The sequence below is a fragment of the Centroberyx affinis genome, unplaced genomic scaffold (genome assembly GCF_046629955.1).
Source record: "Centroberyx affinis isolate AG114_WGS23_722 - 3 ecotype Tasmania unplaced genomic scaffold, CSIRO-AGI_Caff_v1 ptg004430l_1, whole genome shotgun sequence".
NCBI classification, from domain to species: Eukaryota; Metazoa; Chordata; class Actinopteri; order Beryciformes; family Berycidae; genus Centroberyx; species Centroberyx affinis.
This window is the reverse complement of record NW_027282106.1, coordinates 19,198-40,847: the sequence shown is the minus strand read 5'-3', so window position 1 is coordinate 40,847 and position 21,650 is coordinate 19,198. Positions and strand designations below refer to the sequence as shown.

The 21,650-nt window shown below is 41.5% G+C and overlaps 1 protein-coding gene across 2 annotated transcripts; it reads right to left on the bottom strand.

Moving 5' to 3' along the window:
* Positions 1-1,925: 1,925 nt before the first annotated feature.
* Positions 1,926-21,132, bottom strand: st7l (suppression of tumorigenicity 7 like). Of its 2 annotated transcripts, XM_071543973.1 has the most exons (16): positions 20,964-21,124; positions 20,297-20,379; positions 19,677-19,836; positions 19,403-19,457; positions 19,024-19,139; positions 18,658-18,736; positions 17,670-17,767; positions 17,596-17,625; positions 17,388-17,488; positions 16,765-16,879; positions 16,556-16,628; positions 16,344-16,446; positions 8,475-8,625; positions 7,548-7,640; positions 7,230-7,369; positions 1,926-4,543 (listed from the first exon to the last, which is right to left on the bottom strand). In XM_071543973.1, the coding sequence occupies exons 1-16, from the start codon at positions 21,025-21,027 to the stop codon at positions 4,448-4,450; spliced, it is 1,557 nt and encodes a 518-aa protein (XP_071400074.1). In that variant the 5' UTR covers positions 21,028-21,124; the 3' UTR covers positions 1,926-4,447. The 2 variants fall into 2 exon arrangements, with proteins under 2 accessions (XP_071400074.1, XP_071400072.1); XM_071543971.1 differs by lacking the exon at positions 17,596-17,625 and having other exon boundaries at positions 17,679-17,767; positions 20,964-21,132.
* Positions 21,133-21,650: the final 518 nt, after the last annotated feature.

Below are 21,650 nucleotides of genomic sequence, written 5' to 3'. Positions count from 1 at the left end.
CATAAAGAAAGAGTTCTAACGTGAGGGTCATCAATTAATTTGGATGAACTTTTTGGAGCCTTTTTTGTTGAACATCTTGGACACGACAACAACAAAGATACCTACGGTACCAAAGATACCCCCTTGCATATGTACGTACCAGGAGTGACCCTTACTGTAATCCAAGCCATGACATGTCAGCTGATGATTAGCTCACTGTGTCATCATCAGTTAACATATGTGGGTTAAAGCTGACAAGGAATGAAATATTCCATATTTTCATAATCCCCTCATACTTCACACCAAGCTACTGCGTAGGTTCATATTTTACGGAATAGTATTGGGGCCATCGTAGGAAATTTGTTAGACATTTGCAAGAAAAAAATTCTGAATTTCTGACTTTTTTTCTTGCAAATGTTTTTTCTAGCAAGTTTCTGACTTGAATCTCAGAATTTCTGACTTTTTTCCTCTAAATATTACCCCCCTCACCCCTGCTGTGGTAAAAAATAAGTTTCACCCACAATGGCCCAAATACTCTTCTGTAATATTTGCACAACACACGTGGAAATATAAAGAAATCCCTCATGTGCAAACACGTGTACACAACACACACACACACACACACACACCTACCTGTTGACCTCTTAGAAAGCAGGCACTGAGTAAGCAGTAAGTGCAAGTGTTCTTTGGGTCCCTGAGGCAGATTTATAGGAGACTTTAGTGTAACTTATATATGACCTTCAGGGACGTGCTTGGCGGGGCTCCCGGGCCCAGCCATTCATAGTATATTAACATGCTCATCGTCCGGGTGAGATTACCGGGCTGGCGGCGGGGGATTAGCACATAAAAACCCTTATCTAGCGAGTCAACTGTCAAGAATGCATCTCTCCGCTGGAGTTTTTAGCATATGTGTGTGTGTGTGACATGACACAGCCGTGATCTGGTGTTTGCAGAAGGAGAGGATGAACAGGCGAAAGGATGGGATGGATTGCATCACTTGCAATATGGGCTGCTTTCTCACACAAGCCTGTGCCCAAAACATTCCTCTCAGCAGGGTTTTTTTTTTTTTTTTTTACATTTCTGTACATATGCCTATCATAAATGTCTGTCATCTCCAGGCTTACGGTAAAAGACATGACAACCTCTATTTACTCAATACCTTTTTCAAATTTATGGTTGTGTTGTCTATCTTTCTTTCTTTCTATTCGATCTTCTATGTTATATTAGCCTTACTTTCAGGCACTCTAAAGACATTAGTATGGAGGTCAGTCAGCGATTCAGATTTCCACATGCAGCATGAAGCTGTGCTCAGGCAACACTTGAGCACCCATCAGCAGTCCTCAGCAAGTGATTTTCATTACTGCTGCTCGCCACTTAAGCATCAAGTGTATGAAGTATAATTATGGCACCAATGGTTCACTGGGAACATGACATGTAAAAGTATCTGCTGATGGTGGCAGAGTGGTATAATCATAACAGTAGTCCAAGGGCAGCAGGGTGGCATAGTGAGGAGGGAGACCGTCCTTCAGCTGGAGGACCCGGGTTTAAGCCTCCGTGTCGGCAAGCATCCGCCCTGCTGGAGTGTCTTTGAGCAACACACTGAATCCCCTATCATCTCCAGGGGTGCTGCTCTGTAGCTGAACTATGGAGGGGGGGCAGGCCAAACCAGAAAGCCTCTATGGGGATAAATAAAGTATCACCCCTCACCCCATGTTGAAAATAGAGTGATTCACCTGTCCACCATGTTTGAGCAAATTACTCTTGTTATGGTTTTTTATCAGACAAGAACACTATTTTAGAGTACTTTATCTCCAATATTATTCAACTAAATGTAGAAAAATGAATTCAGAAAATACCAGTCCAGAATCTCTAAAACAATGCTGAGAATCACAGAACAAAAATTTCAATGCAATAACAGATGCAATTAAATTACACTGAAAGAACAATTTATTGTGAGTTTTACAATCAAACTCATCCCAGGGTTACAGAAGGTCAAATATTCTCCTGTCTTCAGCATGCAGTCCTACTTGCACAAAAACACTATTAATGAGACATTTCAGGTGTCAAGAATTTAAACCATCAAATATTACAGGCCAGAGAATGGAGTGAAAATGCTAAACAAGCCTTCAAGAGTCTTTGTGGCTTAGTTTCAAATATTGCAAGTGAGAATAGTTGTCAGTAAGACAATCCAAATTTGCACCATAATAACACACACTGTATGTGTCATTACAACATAACCAGAAAGCCCTTTTCTAATTTTTCACTGTTGACTGGATACTAATACATCAACATATTAGTCTTTGTTTTTTTTTTGGCTGGTATATATAGTAATGCTAACCACCACTGGACAATCATTGGACAATTAATAATTCAATAGAAAATTACACAGTTTTTGAAACCATCTATTAATTATCAAGTCTAAAACATCAAAGTTGAACAATATTGCCACTAAACTTGACATCATCAACAGGTACAGTATAATGCCAAATCGGTGTGTTTAGCTAGTGTGACATAAAAGGCACTTCATTAACTACAATAGCATCACATATGGAGTGGAGAGTTGTCAGCACAATATCACTATATCACCCCGAGGCATGAACTCTGCTGCTAGGGCTGTAGCCACTGATAATGTAATAACTGACAAATAATATAACAACTTGTAAGAATGTAATAAAATGTCTCTCTAAGTGGGTCAAAAATGTAATAAAACCTGTTGATGTAATAAATTGCTGGGACAATGTAATAACATCACATTAAGAAACCAGCATTAAGAGGTGTAACATTTTTAACTGATGATGTAATATTTTTTTAAATAATGTAATAACTTGAGGTATTACATTCTTCATATGTTTATTATTATCACATTATTAGTCAATATTATTGAATCAAAAGTTACACATACACCCTTTAATGGCAGGTTAATGTAATAATGCGATATTACATTTTATTACATTCTGGCAAGTTATTACATTATCGGTCAGTTGCTACAAGGTCCTCATGCTACAGTACATCTCCACATTCAGCTTCATACAACAGAGAAGAGCAAATCTTTCACAAAGGGAACAATGGTCTGAATCCAGCCAATTACAACAGAATCAGAAGAATATTTAATTGACAGGCACATTTATGTACTGTACATACACTTTGAATTTGCCTCGGTGAGTTGCCGTACATAACATCAATGTGGTAAAATGAACAGACATAGACAGATATAGAGTACCAAGTGAAAGACATTTTATACATACTGTGTAAAATATGTCTCTTTCTATGTACACTGTTCCTGTATAGGTCTGTTCATTTTGCTCCCCATCTGCAACTGCTATTCAGCATCTTCACCAGCAATGGTTCAGGACTAAACAAATGTGCTCAACGCATGTGCTGGCTTGTCGGGGCTAACATTCCCTGACTGAGGGAGAACCCCGATATATTGAGAATTACTGTAATGTTATGTAGGGCAGCTATTCTTTACAGCGACTGTGCTGTGCTATTCTCAGTATGACTACTGCAGTGAGTGACTTTTTGTACGTTTTGTTCGCCGTCAATAGAAGGTGACTAACGCACGAGCTGTAGCATTCTGCGGTGTAAACGGTAGAAATGAGCGATGCCACGAGAGGCCATACTGTGACCAATGATGATCCCATTTGCATTTCGATGTGGCAAAAGTGGGGGCGGGGGTTGCCCCAGTGATATAGTGCTGAGGTGTCATGCCATGGCAACAACTGTTGAACCGCAGAGGCGTTGTATACACTGCAGGCACTCCAAGGCTGTAAATCACAGCTCTGTTTTTAGGAGGTCTCACAAACTTTTAAATCTGCCCCACTGGATGGCTATGGGGCACAGAGGGTTCATACAGGACACACAGGTTTCCATCCCATATAAACCCTATATGGGATCTTTCGGATTCACATACAAAATTCTCAGGAATCCCCCATGTACATGTCTATTCCTCCACTGGTGAGGACAACTCATCTGACTAGATACAGCAGTTACTACAGTAGGGCAGGAAAAACAATTATAGCTTTTACAATTCGTGAGTTCATTTAGAATAGCAAGTCAATACAGGAGGGCCTCTTACAAATTCATTATGTGATTTTTGCCAAAATGGCAGAGCCAGGCTTGGTGGGACACTGCAACAGTTCAAATTTCCCACTGTTAAGCAGTGCTAACATAATGACAAATGAATGACCCTGTGAAATCCTTGCAAATGGTATTCGCTAAATGTATTCTTGGAAAAGAAACTGGCTGCTGGAACAGTGTGGGAGAGCATCTTAAGAGTGGTATTGCTGTGTTGATACAACCTCAGCCAACATAATCAGTAACAATGCAGCAAGTGGACAGTAATGCTGAAGACAGGAGAGCAAACACTTTTTGTCTGTTGGTTTGGAGTGGTATTAGCGTGTGTGTGTGTGTGTGTGTGTGTGTGTGTGTGTGTGTGTGTGTGTGGTGTATGTGTGTGTGTGAGATGGGGTCAGATTCGTGTTAGCTGGTGCCAAAAACTGGACGGCATGAAGCTTTCCATCTTGTCTGCGAAGAAACCCAGGGGTGCAAAGAGTGTGCTGAAGAACTGAAAAGGAGGAAAAGCAGAATGAGTCTTCAGTTAAATGTCATAAAATCTCTTCCCACTCTTAGATAATCCTTAAGCAAAACATTCAAATAAGCCTACTTACTAATGCCCATTGGGCTATTTCACTCAAACAGTGCTGTGGAACTTACATCTGCTGGCTCAAAGCTCGAGGTAAAACATTTCTTCCTTCTCAAAAATGATTATTCAAAATTACTAGCACTCATTTCATTGAGCTTAGTCCAACACAACAAAATCCCCTCTTTCATCTCCTCTTTTACAGACTAAATAAGGTAAATACAGAAAATGCAGACAGTCACAATCACCCTGTACTGAGGCATTAGCTCTCCAGCTCAAAAACTCCCCAAAACAAAACCCCAAAAACGTTTAAACCCTAGTACTTCAATCCACTATAAACAACACTTTAATGTGTTTATCAGGCAATACATTTCACAGCAGAATAAATGGCTCTGAGGCCTTAGCCTGTTGTCCTGGCTGGAAACAAGGCTACGTGTCATATATTAATAGCACTGATCATACAACGTTTTCCCATTCAGATCACAGACGCACATGAAGAGGTGAGGCTAAAAATCCCAGTGTTGTTAGATTGTAGGTGAATCAAATTTAAAAAAATATATTTTGTATTTTTTTGCCTATCAGGACGTTATCTATGTTGATTTACATGATGTGCATTTTTCTGCTTCTGCTGTTAATGAACTAGAAATGGTCACATGCATTAACTTTGTAATACTAACAGTTAAAAACAGAAAATGGCAGCATCTGTGGCATATTAGCTGTACCCTGCAATTACCCACATAGCCTGTGTGTATCGATCAGGACTGAAATAGACCAAATAGACCTGGCCAGTGATTCTGGGTCAGCCGTTCTAACAAGATTGCTAAATCCCCATAGTATTTAGAACATGAGGTGCATGTTTTTGTATGTTTTCATGCTTGCCAGCAGGGCAAGTTCCTACATCTATATCCTTTTAGATCTACTGAAATCACTGACTGTAGGATTTTTATTAGGTCCTTATTGAACTGCACGTTCGAATGCCTGTGCTAGACAGACAAAACATTGTGTGACAAACATAGCTGTAAAAAGACATAACAAACCAATAGACAGAGTCCCTGATAATCGCTCAAACCTATCACACAACACATAAAACTAACCACCTTTATTGAAAATGTCCAGAGGGTCCTCAGCAAATTGATGAATTGTTCAGTTAACAAATTAGAGAATGTAGGAGAATGACTATTTTGATCATAGTTTCACTGTTATCTCTCTACCTACAATACAAATAGTCATGGAATTCTAGACAAAATCATATCTAACTATAAAAAATATTATCAGATTTGGGTCCAAGAGAAAATCTCATCAAATGGGGGTCCGTGGCTCTAATGTATACTAAATTAGAGGTCTTTGATATGAAAAAGGTTGAGAATCACTGTATTAGGCTGCATAGTAAACAGAAAACAGAATTGGGGGTTGGATACCTGTGTCAGTGAAAGTACTTTAATTAATTAGAAAATAGATTTCTCATTTCAAGTAACATTGGCTGATATGTGTCCATATGAGCCTTAGCCCTTGCTGTCTAAGCTTATCTAACAGTGGCAGTCAGACATGGGCAAGAACATTACAATATGGTTTCTCTTTGAAATTACTTGAGGTGTGCTTGATAAACTTGACATTTTAAAAGTCTCATAAGTGGAAAGATCATTAGCCTGGCCAGACAAGTGCAAATCAAGCACTCCTCTAATCCCATTAAATTTATGAAACATATTCAGCCACTATATTATCCATGTCTGGAAGCAGTAAATGAAGGAAAGGAAGACTCCTGCCACCGCCATCACCACTGTCCTGTCTTGCCTTGCTTGGATCTTCTCTCCAAGAGTAGTAGATTCAGGGAAATCTCTGTTTTTCCTCAGAAGGCAGCGAGGGCCTCTGTGTTCCTCCCTCAATGGTTTTCATGCACTCTATCTGAGCATTACACAAACCAGGCTCGCCTGGCCTGCTGTAAAAATCCTATCTACACACAACCTTTCCCATAACAAAAGGATGAGCACTAGATGTTCTCTGTGGCCTTGTTTTTGCTACAAGGCTACAAGTATGTGTAAAGGCAGACCCTAATAAACAGGGTGACCATAAACAAAGGATTAGGCAAAGAAAGGAGCTAGCCAAACAGGCTAAAAACAGACGGCACAACGCTGCTTTTATAAATAAACAGTAAAAGGAAGTCATGCACACATTCATGGCTTAAAACTCTTGAAAGCTGTATGCCACTCAGCTATGGCGATAAGCTTGTGTTGTTCAACTGTGATTACTGATAGCTGCGATTGGACTACAGCTTGTTTTGGAGGGAAATAGCGGCTTTGCAGGCCTACGACTCCCGTGAGCCTCCAGTGTTGCTGACAGTGATGGAAGACAGCAATTACCACCAGGGTTAAAAGGTTCAGGTTACATTGGAGTAACAACATGCATTTAAAACAAAGATAGCCCTTTTTACACAAAAGAGCCAAGATGAGATTAGTAGCAGAACTAAGCTCTCAGCCAACCTAAACTCAGGGCTAAGCTAATTTGTTGCCATGGAAAACTGGACTTTCTCAATTTAATACATCTCACAATACAAAACAGCAACTTTTAATGATACAATGGGTAGAAAATAGAGATGTGTAGTTACAGTACTTACTGCTTTGGCAAAGACACCCATGAGCTCAGGGAACTGATGTGTGAGCATGGCCAGCATGGCAGTGAAAGAGCAAAGGCCTGCTGTGAAGAGGATGAAGAAGGGAAGCTCTTTCTTTGGGTACACAGACACCTCGTGAAATGCTGGAGGAAACAAGAGAAAGAAACAGCAATGAAAGAGAGAGAGCAAGAGAAAGTCAGTGTGAGAAAGAATGAGTAGGAGATATAAAAATGTTGGAGAGGGAGAGAGAGGGGGTTTCATTAATCACAACTACACACATTCATAGACAGCAAGTAAGTTTCGGCTGCTTCTCCTACTCACAGGGCAGTAGTTCCCTATCTGCTGTTTCTGTGCATCCTGGGTAGGGATAAAACAGGTGACCCTTCTCCAGAGGGTAGGGAATTATCCGGAAGGCTGGAGAGAGAGGAGCACAAAGGAGCAAATGAAACGTAAGATCAGATGAGTAACACAAAGCATTACTATACAGTACAGTAAGCAAGTACTTTGAACCATAAAAAGTGATATTTCACTTTTCAAGACCAGAATAAGTTGTTCTGCAGCTGACCACAATTTTCATCAAATCAACTGAGTAGCAAAATGTTACACTACACTGACATAATATTAAGGTTATAATGAAACATTAGAATGTTAAGAAACAGAGCATTGATCGATACCACTATCAACTGACACAATTCTATAATCAAAATTATACAACAGTTAGTTCCAGTCGAGTAATTTGATTGGACAGGACGCATTCTATGAGTGCTGACAGTAAAACAGCACTGGGACGTTTTACTATAGGTATCACTCTGCTTTACAGGTGATCTAATACCAATAGTTTATGTGTTGCTTGGCAAAACTTGGTAGTGGAATCCTGGGGGAACTGTTTTTGTTAGCGGAGACAAATAAACAAAAATCATCACCTTTAATTACCAATACTTGATAAATAACTTTGTTTATATGGCTGTTTTGTATGTGATTATCTTCAGCACTCGGCCTGCAGCCTTATGCCGACCGAATCACAGCTGTGCTGATATACAGTATGACAGTATCCCTCTTGTGTGATATTGAGTAGTGTATTTGCAGGGGTGCATACAAAACATATGAAAATGGAAAGCAGTACACAAGGAGAATACTGTGGCTCTGTGATGGCCAGGCTGGATCAATGTATCATAGTGATTTCCGACCGTACACAGTCGTGAAGCCAATTCACTTTAAACAGAACCAATTCAAGAAATTAATACATACTGCCCTCCCAGGTGCAATGTAGTAGGTTTAAGGCTCCCTCTGCCCGCTTCCAGTGCTGCAGATGGAAGAAGGCGTATGCTACCGCCTCGCTGTCACCCCTCTTCAGGATGTGCTCTGGAGGCAGGATCAGGCTCTTCATCTCTAATAAGTACTACATACAGGAAGAGGAAGAAATACCACTTGTCAATATACCCTGATGCCATTCGGTCCTTCAGCGTGGTAAAGCATAGCAGAACTGGCTAATGCACCCTTTTTGTGCTGTTTTACTGCAGTTTTAACTGTTTTTAGTGAATTTTTCAATTTGTATGGTGATTCATAGGAGTCTGGATGCAAGTCGACTGATTCACTGACGTAATTTCTCACCCTAACAGATTGGTTGGTGTTAGTTGTCAGTTATCAAAATCTTTGACCAATCACAGTAGCAAAGCAGATTGACACGACATTGGAGGTTTGTAATCTGACTCTTTATTGCATATTTAAAAAAAAAACCCAGCACACTCAGCTAGATGCAGGTTCACTTTGCCAAGAATGTCTACAGAGACTGAGATTCAAACTTTTTTTTTAACCAGTGCAATGAGATTTAGGAATGAGCATAATGGACCTATTTTTGGATACCTCTTTTTAGTTGTGTAATTTATGTAACGAATGAGCACTGTTTGTACTGTGTCTACAAGCTTTCTTTACGTGCAACACAAATTCCCCTCAGAGGTATAAAGATTCTATTCTATTCTATTCGACTCTGTGGCGCCTGACATATGGTGTATTGGACCATGTCTTTTCTTACTTGTGGTATGCGATAATTAGACTAATGAATTTCCCAAAGGTAGGAAACAAGGTACTCAATACTACAATCAATACTGAATGTGAAACTGTAAAAAGGGAAGCTGGCTGTTGTATTCAAGGCTGTTACACACTGTTGATTATGAATCAAATGAAGACAAAGGAAAAGCAAGAGAGGTTGGAGGGAGATAGACAGATGCACTGCATATTAGAATGCAGAAGTATCAAAGTATGGGAAAACTTCATAAATTGTAATACTTAATAAATATGTCTCTGCCTCCTCCTGTCTTTTTGCTTGTTACCTTCTCAGCATGAAATGTACTGTATTTGACATTTCCTACCCTCTCTACCACTGTCGCTGAAAGTGGAATGGGAATTTCTAGATGATAAATTAAGTATCTGAGCAAGAGTTTAGGACAATAGGATATTGGAGCAGCACGGTGGCATAGTGAGTAGGGAGACCTCCCTTCAACTGCAGTAACCCGGGTCCAAGTCTCCAACCAGGGGTGCCACTAGGAAATTTAAAGTCTCCAATTCACCTAACTTGCATGTCCTTTGGAATGTGGAAGGAAACCAGAGCACCTGGAGGAAAACCCACACAAGCACGGGGAGAACATGCAAACTCCACAGGAAGGACCAGGGCTGAGATTCGAACCAAGGACCCTTTTGCTGTGAGGCGACAGTAATAAACACTGAGCCATTATACCATCTCAAGAATACTTTGAGGGGGTCCCAAACAAGAGGTGGCCCTTCAGACAGGCAAGTTGATACTGTACTAAGATAGATGCATTGTTATGGGGCCCAGTATCACCTCTTGTTCCTAGCAATGCCCCTGCCTGGACTCAGGTTCATCTCTGCAAGTATCTGCCCGACTGAATCCCTACCAGCTTCAGGGGTGCTGTTCTCGCTGTTGCACACTGACCTCCCTGAAGGGGACAAGTCTCAATTCAAGTAAGTATCACATTATTTAATGGTTTCATTCACTTTTTCTTTCTGTTTCTAAGTTAGCACTTCATCTACTATAACCTCTTGTGCAATTCCCACTTGCGAACTCCCAGCAGACTGAAAACATATTTTCCTCATGTGAGGTATTTGTTGAGAGCCTTGTTTTGCAATTGTTCAAGGTGGGAGGGAAAAGCTTTCCAAAGCTCTCTCTGTGTTATTGTTACAGTACAGTACATTCATTCCATGAATGTGTAACATCCCCCATTCACCCCCCCGCTCCCTCTCCCTACTGTGCAAGTTTGGCCCAGTGAGTCAGTCAGTCCACTGTGCTGACATAGGCCCACATCACAGAATTACTATCTATAGATTGGGTATTGGGTATACCTTCTGAAATAAGTGGGAACCATGATCTAGGAAATAAAAAGATTTGGAACAAGCGTATTGTGTACCACATTTCTGCATTATTGATATGTTAATTAAGGCCTAGCTCTGTCCATGGGTAAGCTAGTGATGAGTGCAAAATGACTGGTGAACATGCCCAATCTATGTAATATATGTCTGTGGTGCCCAGTGTGGCAGGGGTCTGTGTTAAACTAATCCAGTGTGTGGGGCTGGGGCCCCCCTGGGCTGGATTCCCAGGCGGCCAGCTTCACAGTGCTCTGGATCTCAGACTGACACTTTGGGAAGGTTACCCCACAGCTAATCCTGTCTAATCCCTTCCATGGTCACAGGCTCAGTCAGCCAGCCAGTCAGCCAGCCCGACCACGCTGCTTCACCCATCTCCCCCCTACCTTATCCTCTGTCTCCACTCTCGCCCCCATGATCACAGCCAGCCAGCCAAGCAGCCTGCCCAGGCCAATCCATCTCGCTCATCCCTGTCTCTCTCCCATGCTTAACCCCACCTCTCCTCCATGGTCTCTCAGCTTGCTAGACAACCAGCCTGGGCTTCCCATCCCTGAGCAGCAACCATGCTCCGCTAGCCAGTCAAACCAATTAACCCAGTCTGTCCTCACTGCATTCCTCTTCTCTCGTCCATAATCATAAGCTCAGACAGGCAAGCAGTCCCTGTTCACATATAACTTTTTCTCTTCCAGCCCAATCATCAGTCACCATCCAACACACTACAGCTCTACCTCATTGCAGTCCCATAGCCCCATCCCTCAGATGTTTATTCTATTATTATAGACTCAGCCAAGCCAGGCCAGCCAGCCAGCTTGCCAGGCCGAACCCAACCCTCTGTCGCCCGCGCCTCACTCACCACTTCCTCACCCTCATTACTACAGGCTCAACCAAGGAGGCAACCGGCCAAGCAGTGTGGCCATTCCACTTCACCCATCCTCCTCATACTTACTCACCTTCTCTTGGCCAGGCAATTGGCTGCCCTGCCTCCTCTCAGCCTCCTCTCTTTCCATCCCAATATCCTCTCTAATCATTACAGGCTTAAGACAGCTACAGTGACAGTCAGAGGCTGCTTGTTTGCCCTTCTCACTTATATCCTGTCTGACTTACCCATATTACCTCTCTCTGCTCCAGTTAAGACACTTGACAGCCCCCTTCATCCTCCTCACCTTTCTGTCTCCTTTCTTCTTAGCCCAAACCTCTCACCATCTTCGTCTCCCCCCCGGCACTAATGGAGGGCAGCCAGCCAGCCCACCCATTACAGAGAAAACAGGCCCACTGCTCACGACTGCTTATATAGAGTACCGTACAACTGCTGTAAAAGCTGTGTTTCTGGGTGACTCTGTGGAAAAACATATTTGTGGTCACTGACCATTTAAGCCCCATGCAAAAAAAATACAACACAGTCATGTAACACTTCAAAACAGCAGGACAGAGTGCGCAAAGAACTCGCATGCCAGGTAGGGGTTTGTGTGCTTCATTTGATGCCCAATCTTCCGAACCAACCGGCCTAACCAACACAGACACTGAGCAAAAAATGCAGTGAAGTTTATATATTCTGTTGATTGTGTTGAAATGTTTGAACTCCCTTGATGACACATGCAACTATAAGTACTTAAACTTTGAATTTGATGATACGGGACATTTTTCGAATTCCTGACCAAGCCTATTTCTTCTTATAGGCTTGTTATACCTGGACACATTTTCTTGTTACATATATTTCAACCTCCATTCCTGAGTTTCATTTAAGTGTATCGCTGATCATCAGTAACCAGTATATCGCACCCATGTAGGTCTGGGTCCAATGTGTTTTAAGATTAACCATTTAGAGCGGCTGGACGTTCAGCTGTCCTTCCTGGCATGCCATGGCATTAGACCTGCTGACACCTCAGTCCTCCGTGCTGCTCCCCCCCCCTCTCTCCTCCCTCCCTCTGCTTCTCCACTCCCTGTCGCCTCTTTGATGAAGGGATTGAGTTTCATGTGTTCCCCTTTTATCCCTGGGCAGTCATAAGCCCAGAGCATAACTCATAAGCTGCCTTCTGATTCTAATCTGCGGCATTTAGCCTCACACAATGGAACACGCAGGCAACAATGACATTAGCCTTGTAGTCGTTCTATATGGGTCTGACAAACACACACATACAGTTGAAGAACATACAGATGTACAGGTGTTGGGAATAGAAACACAAACGAAGATAAAAAATTCCATACACAGTCAGCAAACACAGCTACTAGCAACTACAACGCGTACCAAGGGACTGGAAAGTGGCAGAAAACTAACAGCATTTGTTCCAAAGCAGGCTGGGATGAGGCAAATTCAAAACTAAGATGCAATTCCTGTAACTACCCCCTTTGCCTTGTCGGAGTCAAACCTCATCCATCTAAATTCAGAACAAACCCAAGGCTGCTACTTTGTCTCAATTTACAAACCAAAAAGCCAATTTCAGACCTAAACCAAACAAAGGTCCGGGTTTCTGGGCCTTGATAGGCTATCTAGATGAGAAAATGTCAACCAGAATGGAGTGAGATGAGAAACTGCCGACCAAAATGGAGTAAACTAGCAAGCTAGATGAGATCGGGTCGCCCTGAGTGCTTTAAAATGAATGAGTGTGGACCAAAGTAGTGGTAAATGTAAATGTAAAGCAGATTCAGGTGGCCAGAGCACTTGATCAGCCATGCAAGCATCCGGCAGACTGTCAGTTTCTTAACCACTGGCTGGTAGAGGACCTGACTGGAATGGACAGACAGATGGAGGAAAGGGGAGGAGGAGGAGTAGGAGGAGGAAAGGGGCCAAGAAGATGAGGAGAGGAGGAAAATAGGAGGGGGAAGAGGAGGAAAATAACAGAGAGGTGGGGAGCTGGTAAGGAAAAGGGAGAGAGGTCATGTAGGAGGAGGATGGAGAAGGTGGGTGGGTAAGCACTGAAACAGCTGTGGTAGTGAGGTGTGTGCAGAGCCTTTGGAGCAGTCAGAATGAGCTCATGTGATATAGCCTAACATGATATTCATATATAATCTCCTCAGCTTGCTTGGCGACACACACACACACACACACTACGCTTGACCTCCACTTGTGCCCATATCTCTTCCCACCATTACTCCATCTGTTCAAGGGTGGCGAAGTCCAGCAGAAATGGTCACATTGATGAGGGGCTGGTGTGGCACGTTAACATCGGAATTGGAAATGATAGAGTCTTGTTGATAAACTGGAGAGAGGCGGGGTATTTAGAAAAATCAGAGAGTAGCCAAGGCTACTCTCCTCTGCTTGCTTTAGTTCAGTAAATCACTGGTATCTGTTATGGCCTCTCTCTAGCAACAACACCCACAAGCTCTGTTATTAAGTCACCTTTTACACATAGTTCTACAGGTGTAATTAATGTGGTAAAATTACATAATCTTCTGTTAAACTAGAGTAGGTGAACAATTTCATTTGATCTCCAATGCCAAACTTTTTAGATCAGCAGCTTCCCAAACCTTATATATATATATATATACACATATATATGTGTGTGTGAATTATGTTTTCTTTTTCTTACTTTTATTCTAATTTCTGTAAGATAACGGTGATCATGTAAAACAAACATACATAACATATATATATATATATTTTTTTGCTAATAAAAATGAGAAAGTTTCCCAACGAGTGCACAATTTGGGAAACTAGACACACTATTTTGGAAACAAGACTCGGCTCTAGGGTAGCTTTGTACACAAGCACTGTGTAGAACGTACTTTTGTAGACAACGAGCAACCCCATACCTACAATGCCTGGGTTACCAGTGCACTCATTCAGACACGCCTGACAATACAAAGTAAACACCCCCCTCCTCCAGTGTTAAGGAGGGAGTTTTCATATCCAGTGAGTCAAAAACTTAACATAACTCTGCTATGAGGCCTGAGTAAGTAGCAGATGCCAGAGTCAAATGCTGAAAGATGAGCTCACCAATAATCCTCTGTGAAAGGTCTTGGGAGGGGGCGGGGGCTGTTACAAATGATCATATCATCATTTAGCTCTCCACCTATGCTCCCAGTAGTCATTTTGACAAAGTTGGCAGTTGTGGTCTTCTTCAGAGTTACTGCTTGGCTCAAAGTTGAACCAAAACAAAAGTAAGAGAAGAGGTAAGAGAGGGGACGTAGAAAGATGAGAGGGTACGAGAGAGGATGGGGGTGCATGATGAGAGGGGAGAGGTGCCTCTGGGCAGGGTGGGGAAGGGGAGATGGGGCGGGGGATAGTTGGAAAGACACTGAAGATGAGGGCCCTCACTTCAAAATCAAAGGCTGGATCAAAGGGCTGGCTGACTTCCCCCTCACTGCCTGGGACTGCCACACACACACACACACACACACACACACACACACACACACACACACAGACACACACAAGCACCGATTCCCTCTCCCTCTCCGAAAAGGAGTGTAAGAGATGAAACGCCACCACACTACAAAGGCTAAATGGAGACAAAACTGCAACTAGGTGTGTATGAGTGTGTGTGTGTATGTGTGTCATCTAAGCCTAATCCCTGTGGGAATTGATGTGCAGGGCCAGAGAGATATCCAGGTTGGAGTTGTAATCCATATCTAAATCTGTGCTCTATGTAATATTGTGACAATTCTGTAGTATTTTGAAACTTTTTTTTTTTGGAGCACAAATGAAAAATTCTGTCCCATCTTGGGATCCAGGCTTATTACAACATACTAGTAAAGAGAAGGAAAATTACATACAGATACATACAGAAACAGGCACATGATTCATTTTGATTCCAAAACCACATACTAAGAAATACTGCATTGACTCCTGTGACATCACCACTATATAGATGATTATGACAAATAAGCCAATCAGATATAGTGTTCCCTTACACTGGAAAAAAATCATGAACTAAATCCCAAAACGCACTAATATACAGAACGAATGGGCAAATGTACTATATGATAAAACTAGGATGTAGAGCCTGAATATGATTTCAACTCAACAACTAAGCTGGCACTGTAGGTATGATGAACCAGGTCATGATCTATGAAGACCTACACTGACACCTGCTGGTAAGAGACAATATGTCAGGTGTGGAGGCGTCTCTATCTGAAAGTTGCCCCATCAGTTGTAGCCTAGATTGCTCATCTTTCAGTGTCTGATTGTCTGTCTGGTTGCTTGCCCATCTGACTAACTGACTGTCTGTGACCCCCTTTACACATGGCATTAACATGCATCCTGGGTGATCGGATTGTAACTGGATAGAGCAAACATGCATAAAAATCCAGGTGTAAATGCACCAAAGATGCACTGATGATCTGATCACCAAACGACCTCCTGAGGTGGTCAGAGACTCACCTGGCCATATTAACATCAAAGTGTAAATGCAATGTGTCTCCAATTCACATTTAGCAACTACAGAAATGGAAGTAAACTTTGATGCATGCCATGGATCACTGCAAATCAAACAGATGGCAGGCAGCTCAGATACAGGTAACTGCATAGAATGAATTGTCAAGATACTCGTGGCAGGGGAACAAGCGAGACGAGGTGTTTGCTATCAATTTTAAGTGACGTGCGTCGCGTGGCAGTCTGAGTTTTGGCAAGGGAGAGAGAAATGCAATTTCAATATGCGGCCTGGGGACGTATTCTAATGTCAGGTGTAAATGTAATTCACCTACATTACATCTAGACAAACTCCAGATAAGAGAAGCAGATTGATACCAGGTGTAAAGGGGCCCTTGCTGGCTGGCTGGCTGATTAAGTGAATGACCAACCTTTGGCACATGCGGGTTGAACTCCACAGCTCTGTGTATGGCCTCCACAGCATTCATCTCTGCTGTGCTCAGCCCCCGCCTTGACGCTGCCTCTGGAGAGAACCTGCGACAATACACATGTTTAAGGTTTAATTGCCCAATAGATATTGAATGGTACACAAGGTTAAATGTGCACAGATATTTTCAACAATATCAACAACAGGGAAACATACTTATCTGATACAGCCCGTGCTTTCAGCAATGCAGATGTGTAGCATATCGTGGCTGATTTTGGCAAGCTGATGTCTACAAAGACAGCAGAAATTGGGGTAATGTGAAAAAAAGTAATGCATTTTCAAGGTTCGTTCAATAGCACTGAGTTAATTCCTGTGTGAACATAGGATGATGACTTTGTAAAGTTGTTTGGTCAATGCAGTCTTACCATCATATTTGGCAAGGACGGCTTGGACATCAGCATATGCCTGAAGCTCTAGAAGTGCCTCTAAGAGGTTTTCGTGTATATTTAACATTCCCAACAATGGGAACTCCTTCATTAACTGTAAAGAGATAAAACAAAAATCACCAACAGATATAATTAAGCTATCATAAAGTATCCAGCATGATCCATTAACATACTGTTTGTTAGTGGGATCATTGTATTGGCATTGTTTTGAATACAGTAGAGAGCTATTTCCTCAAAATACACTGTGGCTTTTCCAGCCTATTAAGCTCTTTGGCAGCCCATCTAGGCATTTCTGCTAACCACATAAATTAAAGCACTTACTTGACAAGAGCTCATCAATGTATTCAAAAAGTATTGGATTTATTCCATACAGTTGTTATATGTACATAGTGTTCAATTCTGCATCCATGTGTAGAAGCCACCCCACTAGAAACATTTCCAGCACTAGCCTCTTCAAAATGACAGGGAAACTATACACCCTCTTGTGCTGGCTGAGTAATTTGACAAATTGCATCAGAAAGATTTTAGGCAGCACATTGTATCAGCAAGCACTGTGAGCAGCTATATGGTAATGGTTGAGTTTTGGACACCAAGACACTCACATCTCTCATCATTTTCACTGCTTCTTTAATCCGTCCCAGCTTGCGTGCACACATAGCCAGTCGGCGTTTAATGTACACCAGTAAGTTGATATCTTTTCCAGCTATGGATGGCAAACAGAAAATATGAGACATTTACTAAACAAAGACTTTTTAGACAAGAGAAACATCCAACTTCAAATATTATAAATAGGCCTCAAATATAGCTTACAATATTCTAGTTTTCTGCTTTTCCCCAATACTTCGCCTCAAGGTTTGCCATGGGTCAGTGCTTAAATGTCAAGCCATTCTTACCAATCCTCAACGCTTGTTTGAAAAGGCGCTCAGCCTCTGTGATAGTAGTGGCTTCCTCTTCTGCTAGAAGCACATAGGCTGCAGCACATCTGCACATGCACACACACACACACATACATACACACACACATGTAAGGCACACTGGGACAAGTTTTCAACCATCCAAAGCCTTGCTTTCAAAGGGAAAACATCATAAGATGTGGTACACAACAACACAATAGCCACGTTTGCATGCACATAAAAAATGTGATTATAATGCCATTAAGGCAATAATGTGAATAAGGCAGAGCCCATGTATACAGCACTACTCTGATTCTATTGATGCGTTTATGCTCTTAATCAAAGTAAGCGCAATTGCAGTAACATGTGTGGAGTAGTCCGATTTTTATTGCATTAATAGACACCAGTTAGGACCTTAGTTGCATTTCTTTAACTGTGATCAAGTTGTGCATGTGCCCAGCATGACACAATACATACATTATGTTCTTTACAGTGCTTTTCTGCACAACAAACTGGTTGGTTATTCCATACATCTTCAAAAGTAGCACCTGAAGCATGGCTTTTTTGTAGTTGCAGCAGAGATAGGCCTATGGCTGCGACAAACAACATGATGTGGTACTGCAGAATCATGGCTGTATTTTTTTGGGAAAATTTGACAGTGGTGGGACAGGAAAGAAGAATTCTTTAGCAAACAAAAAAATGCCACTGATTTCCACGATTCTCTCTGGATAATCAAAATAAATTCTTCAGTCATGTAAACAGGAGTATTGTGTGGAGTTATCAGTTCATACAATAATGTAAATGGCTTAATTAGACTATTGTCTTAATCGCAGTATTGGCAACAGTCGCACTGTGGGCATGTAAAAGTAGCAACTGTTGTCACCTTTGCATAACCATACATGAGCTGCAGTACGTTTATAGATACTTTAGGAGAAAACACGTAACTATGTAAGAGTAAAACTATCGACACAGAACTCACTCATGATTCATTTCTATGGCCTGGTAAGCTGCTCTGATCCTGGCTTGAGGATTTCTCTCTCTCCAGGCCTTCTGCATCACTGCAATAAGACAATGAACACAGCCTCATTATAGATGTAACCTTTCAGCACTGAGATATTTAATCCACTACGTCCAAGTCAAAAGTTCAGCAACTCAAAACAAAAAACAATTCCATGTGACCATTCACAAAGAACGGGGAAAAACTCTCACAAGGAAATTCAGTCAGTGTTTTGTTTAAAAAAACGTGAAACAAAGAATAGGCATCGTTTTCTTCCAAAGAGCAATATATGACTTTCACCACTTTTTGCTAAACTGGGGATTTGGTCTGTATGTCATTAAAACTCACCAGCATCCTCTGGCCTTAACTGCTGAGTGTCTCCTGTGAAGAAGGTCTGGTGGTCTTGAGCAGACAAGTTCATATCATAGTATGTTAAGGGCTCCTTTCCAGTCACCCAGGTGTACCTGTGGTGCACAAAGAAAAAATATCATGCTAGTGAGCAATGAATCAAATGAGGTTGATGTTGCAAGTTTACAATGTTCATTTCCTTGCACTTAAGACAACAGCATGCATATGTATGATGCATCATACCTTTACAACTCTGTATAAAGTAGCCAAGAAACTTTCAGCAAAACCTGTGTCACATTATAAGCATCTGCCCTGCAGTTCTACCATGTGCATTTTGATTAGCTGAGCATCTGATTCATACCTCTACTGGCATACATACCTGCTGTATTCTGCTCCTCTGAACAGATTCAAGGGGTTCCTCCAGACCTTACACTCTACAAAAAGGAATGATATCATTGCTATTATTATTAAGTTCAGAACATAAAACAAAACCAACAATATTAACTGAGTCAATGGCACAATAGTTTGACTGCATTTCCCACACTTCAATGCTGACTGGAAAAGCAATTCAACTCTATTTCTGAAATACACAGGACTGCTGCACACATCAACATGAGTCTGGAACAAGCAAATGACAGTCTTTAAATATGTACCTGAAACACTGGGTCTAGGCTCTGTCTCTCCATTAACTGACGAGAACAGACCGGTTGTTGAGCTGCTCTCCACCCCGCCCAGGAGGGGACGCAGGTGGCTCACTGACACTTGTTCAATGAACGAGGTCCCATACTTACGAAAATACCACCATTCAAATATCTGTAACAAAGAGGATTCTCAGAATTAGGCAGAGGACAAAATGTTTTACAAATAGGCTATGAGTAGATTAGAGTCCTTGAGTTATAACTTAATGACTTGAGTCATAAGTGTCTATACACCGCATTCCTATCATATCACTTACTACACAATGAGCTGGTTTTAACACACATGGAACTGGACCTGCACATGGACTGTTCCTCCAATAAATTATTTTTTTTAGTAGAGATCTACATTTTATAGTGATTCTAATATAAAACGAATCCACATATCTGAATTTGGTCCCTTATTTCCAGTTTAGGAGGAGGATATTGCAAGTTGTGTTTATGAAATGGTTGTGTCTATCAACTGGCCCTCAAGCGAATACTACTTTCACCAATACAGGACATATTTTCCAAAGAAAACAGAAACCTAAGCAATCAGTGCTTCCACAACGAGAGAAACAACTGAGATGACAACTCACAAGTATGAGTCCAGAGATGAGAGAAGAGGTTCCAGTGAGTGCCACATAGAATTTAGGAGTCAGTGTATTCAAGAACACAGATGCTGAAAGAACAAACAACAGAAGATAGCCAGTTTAGCACCATCACTGCAACCTGACCAGTAAAAAGTTAAGAAGCCATGCATTACATTGTGAACGGTATCTTCAATACCAGTAGCATGTGTCCTGCAGCGTAGTGACCATGCAATAATCAATATTGGTTAAATGGCTGTCATGTCAATAGAGAATAATGCCTTTATTATTGGGTGTTGGTAGTGGGTATATTGTCTGACAGATATGTAGACGTGCACCCGATGTCCTGTCTTGTGTATATCGTGAGCACAGAGCCAAATTGCTAGCAACCTTGGTTAAGGCGGTAATAAACTACTGAATCTTCACTACATAAACGGTAACGTTAATGTTAGAAACTAAAATAAACAGTTTTAACAGTTAGCGACATTGCTACCTAGTTGGCTACAGATTTTGCATTGTTTGGTTTGAACCTAACCAGAAAGTCGCCTCTATTGGCATCGGTTGTGCTAGACTCACTCAAGCAAGGAACTGTCAAACTAACGTTAGCTCCCGCTAGCTACCAGCTAACGTTAGATAGCCGGCTAACAATAGCTAGCTAGTCATGGCATTTATTCACCTGAGGTAAGCGTTTCTTGCAGTTTCAAGGGGCTCCACAGGACGTATATCATGATCAGCACCATACCGAACCAAATGAAGCATATGTACGTCCATGACCAAGAGAGCCAAGATTTTAATTTCTCTGTAAATCCAAGAGATTGAGGATTACTGCCAGTGGTGTCCTCCATGTTTTTCCGGATGTCTGTAAACAGAAGAGTCACGTGATCACGCAGTAAACGAACTTTTATTTTTAGCGCTCTGTAGAGACTTGAAAATACATTTCAGAAAAAATATATATATATTGATATTCAAAATAAAAAAATGCATGAGTATTTTTTTTCTCCACTGATCCTGTAAAACAAGCATGAACATTATCATTAGAATTAACCCCTTCATGAAAAAATTGTCTTCCATTTGACCCTCGTTGTGAAACTTGCTGGCTCAAGGCTACTCCTACTGTTGGTGAAAGCATCAAGCAAGGCAAGGCTTCCTGAGACATGGGAAATGATAAAACATACTATAATATAATACTACATAATAATAGATTTAGCCCACCTAATGAGGCCTTTAATCTAATGCTGAACATGCATAGCTAAGAGTGACAGAGATATTTTAATCAGTGTAGGGAGAATAATCAGTGCTCTAAAAGTTTTTTATTTTTCCTGTTACTCTCAGCTCTTAATAAATGAGGGCAACTTGGTAGTGA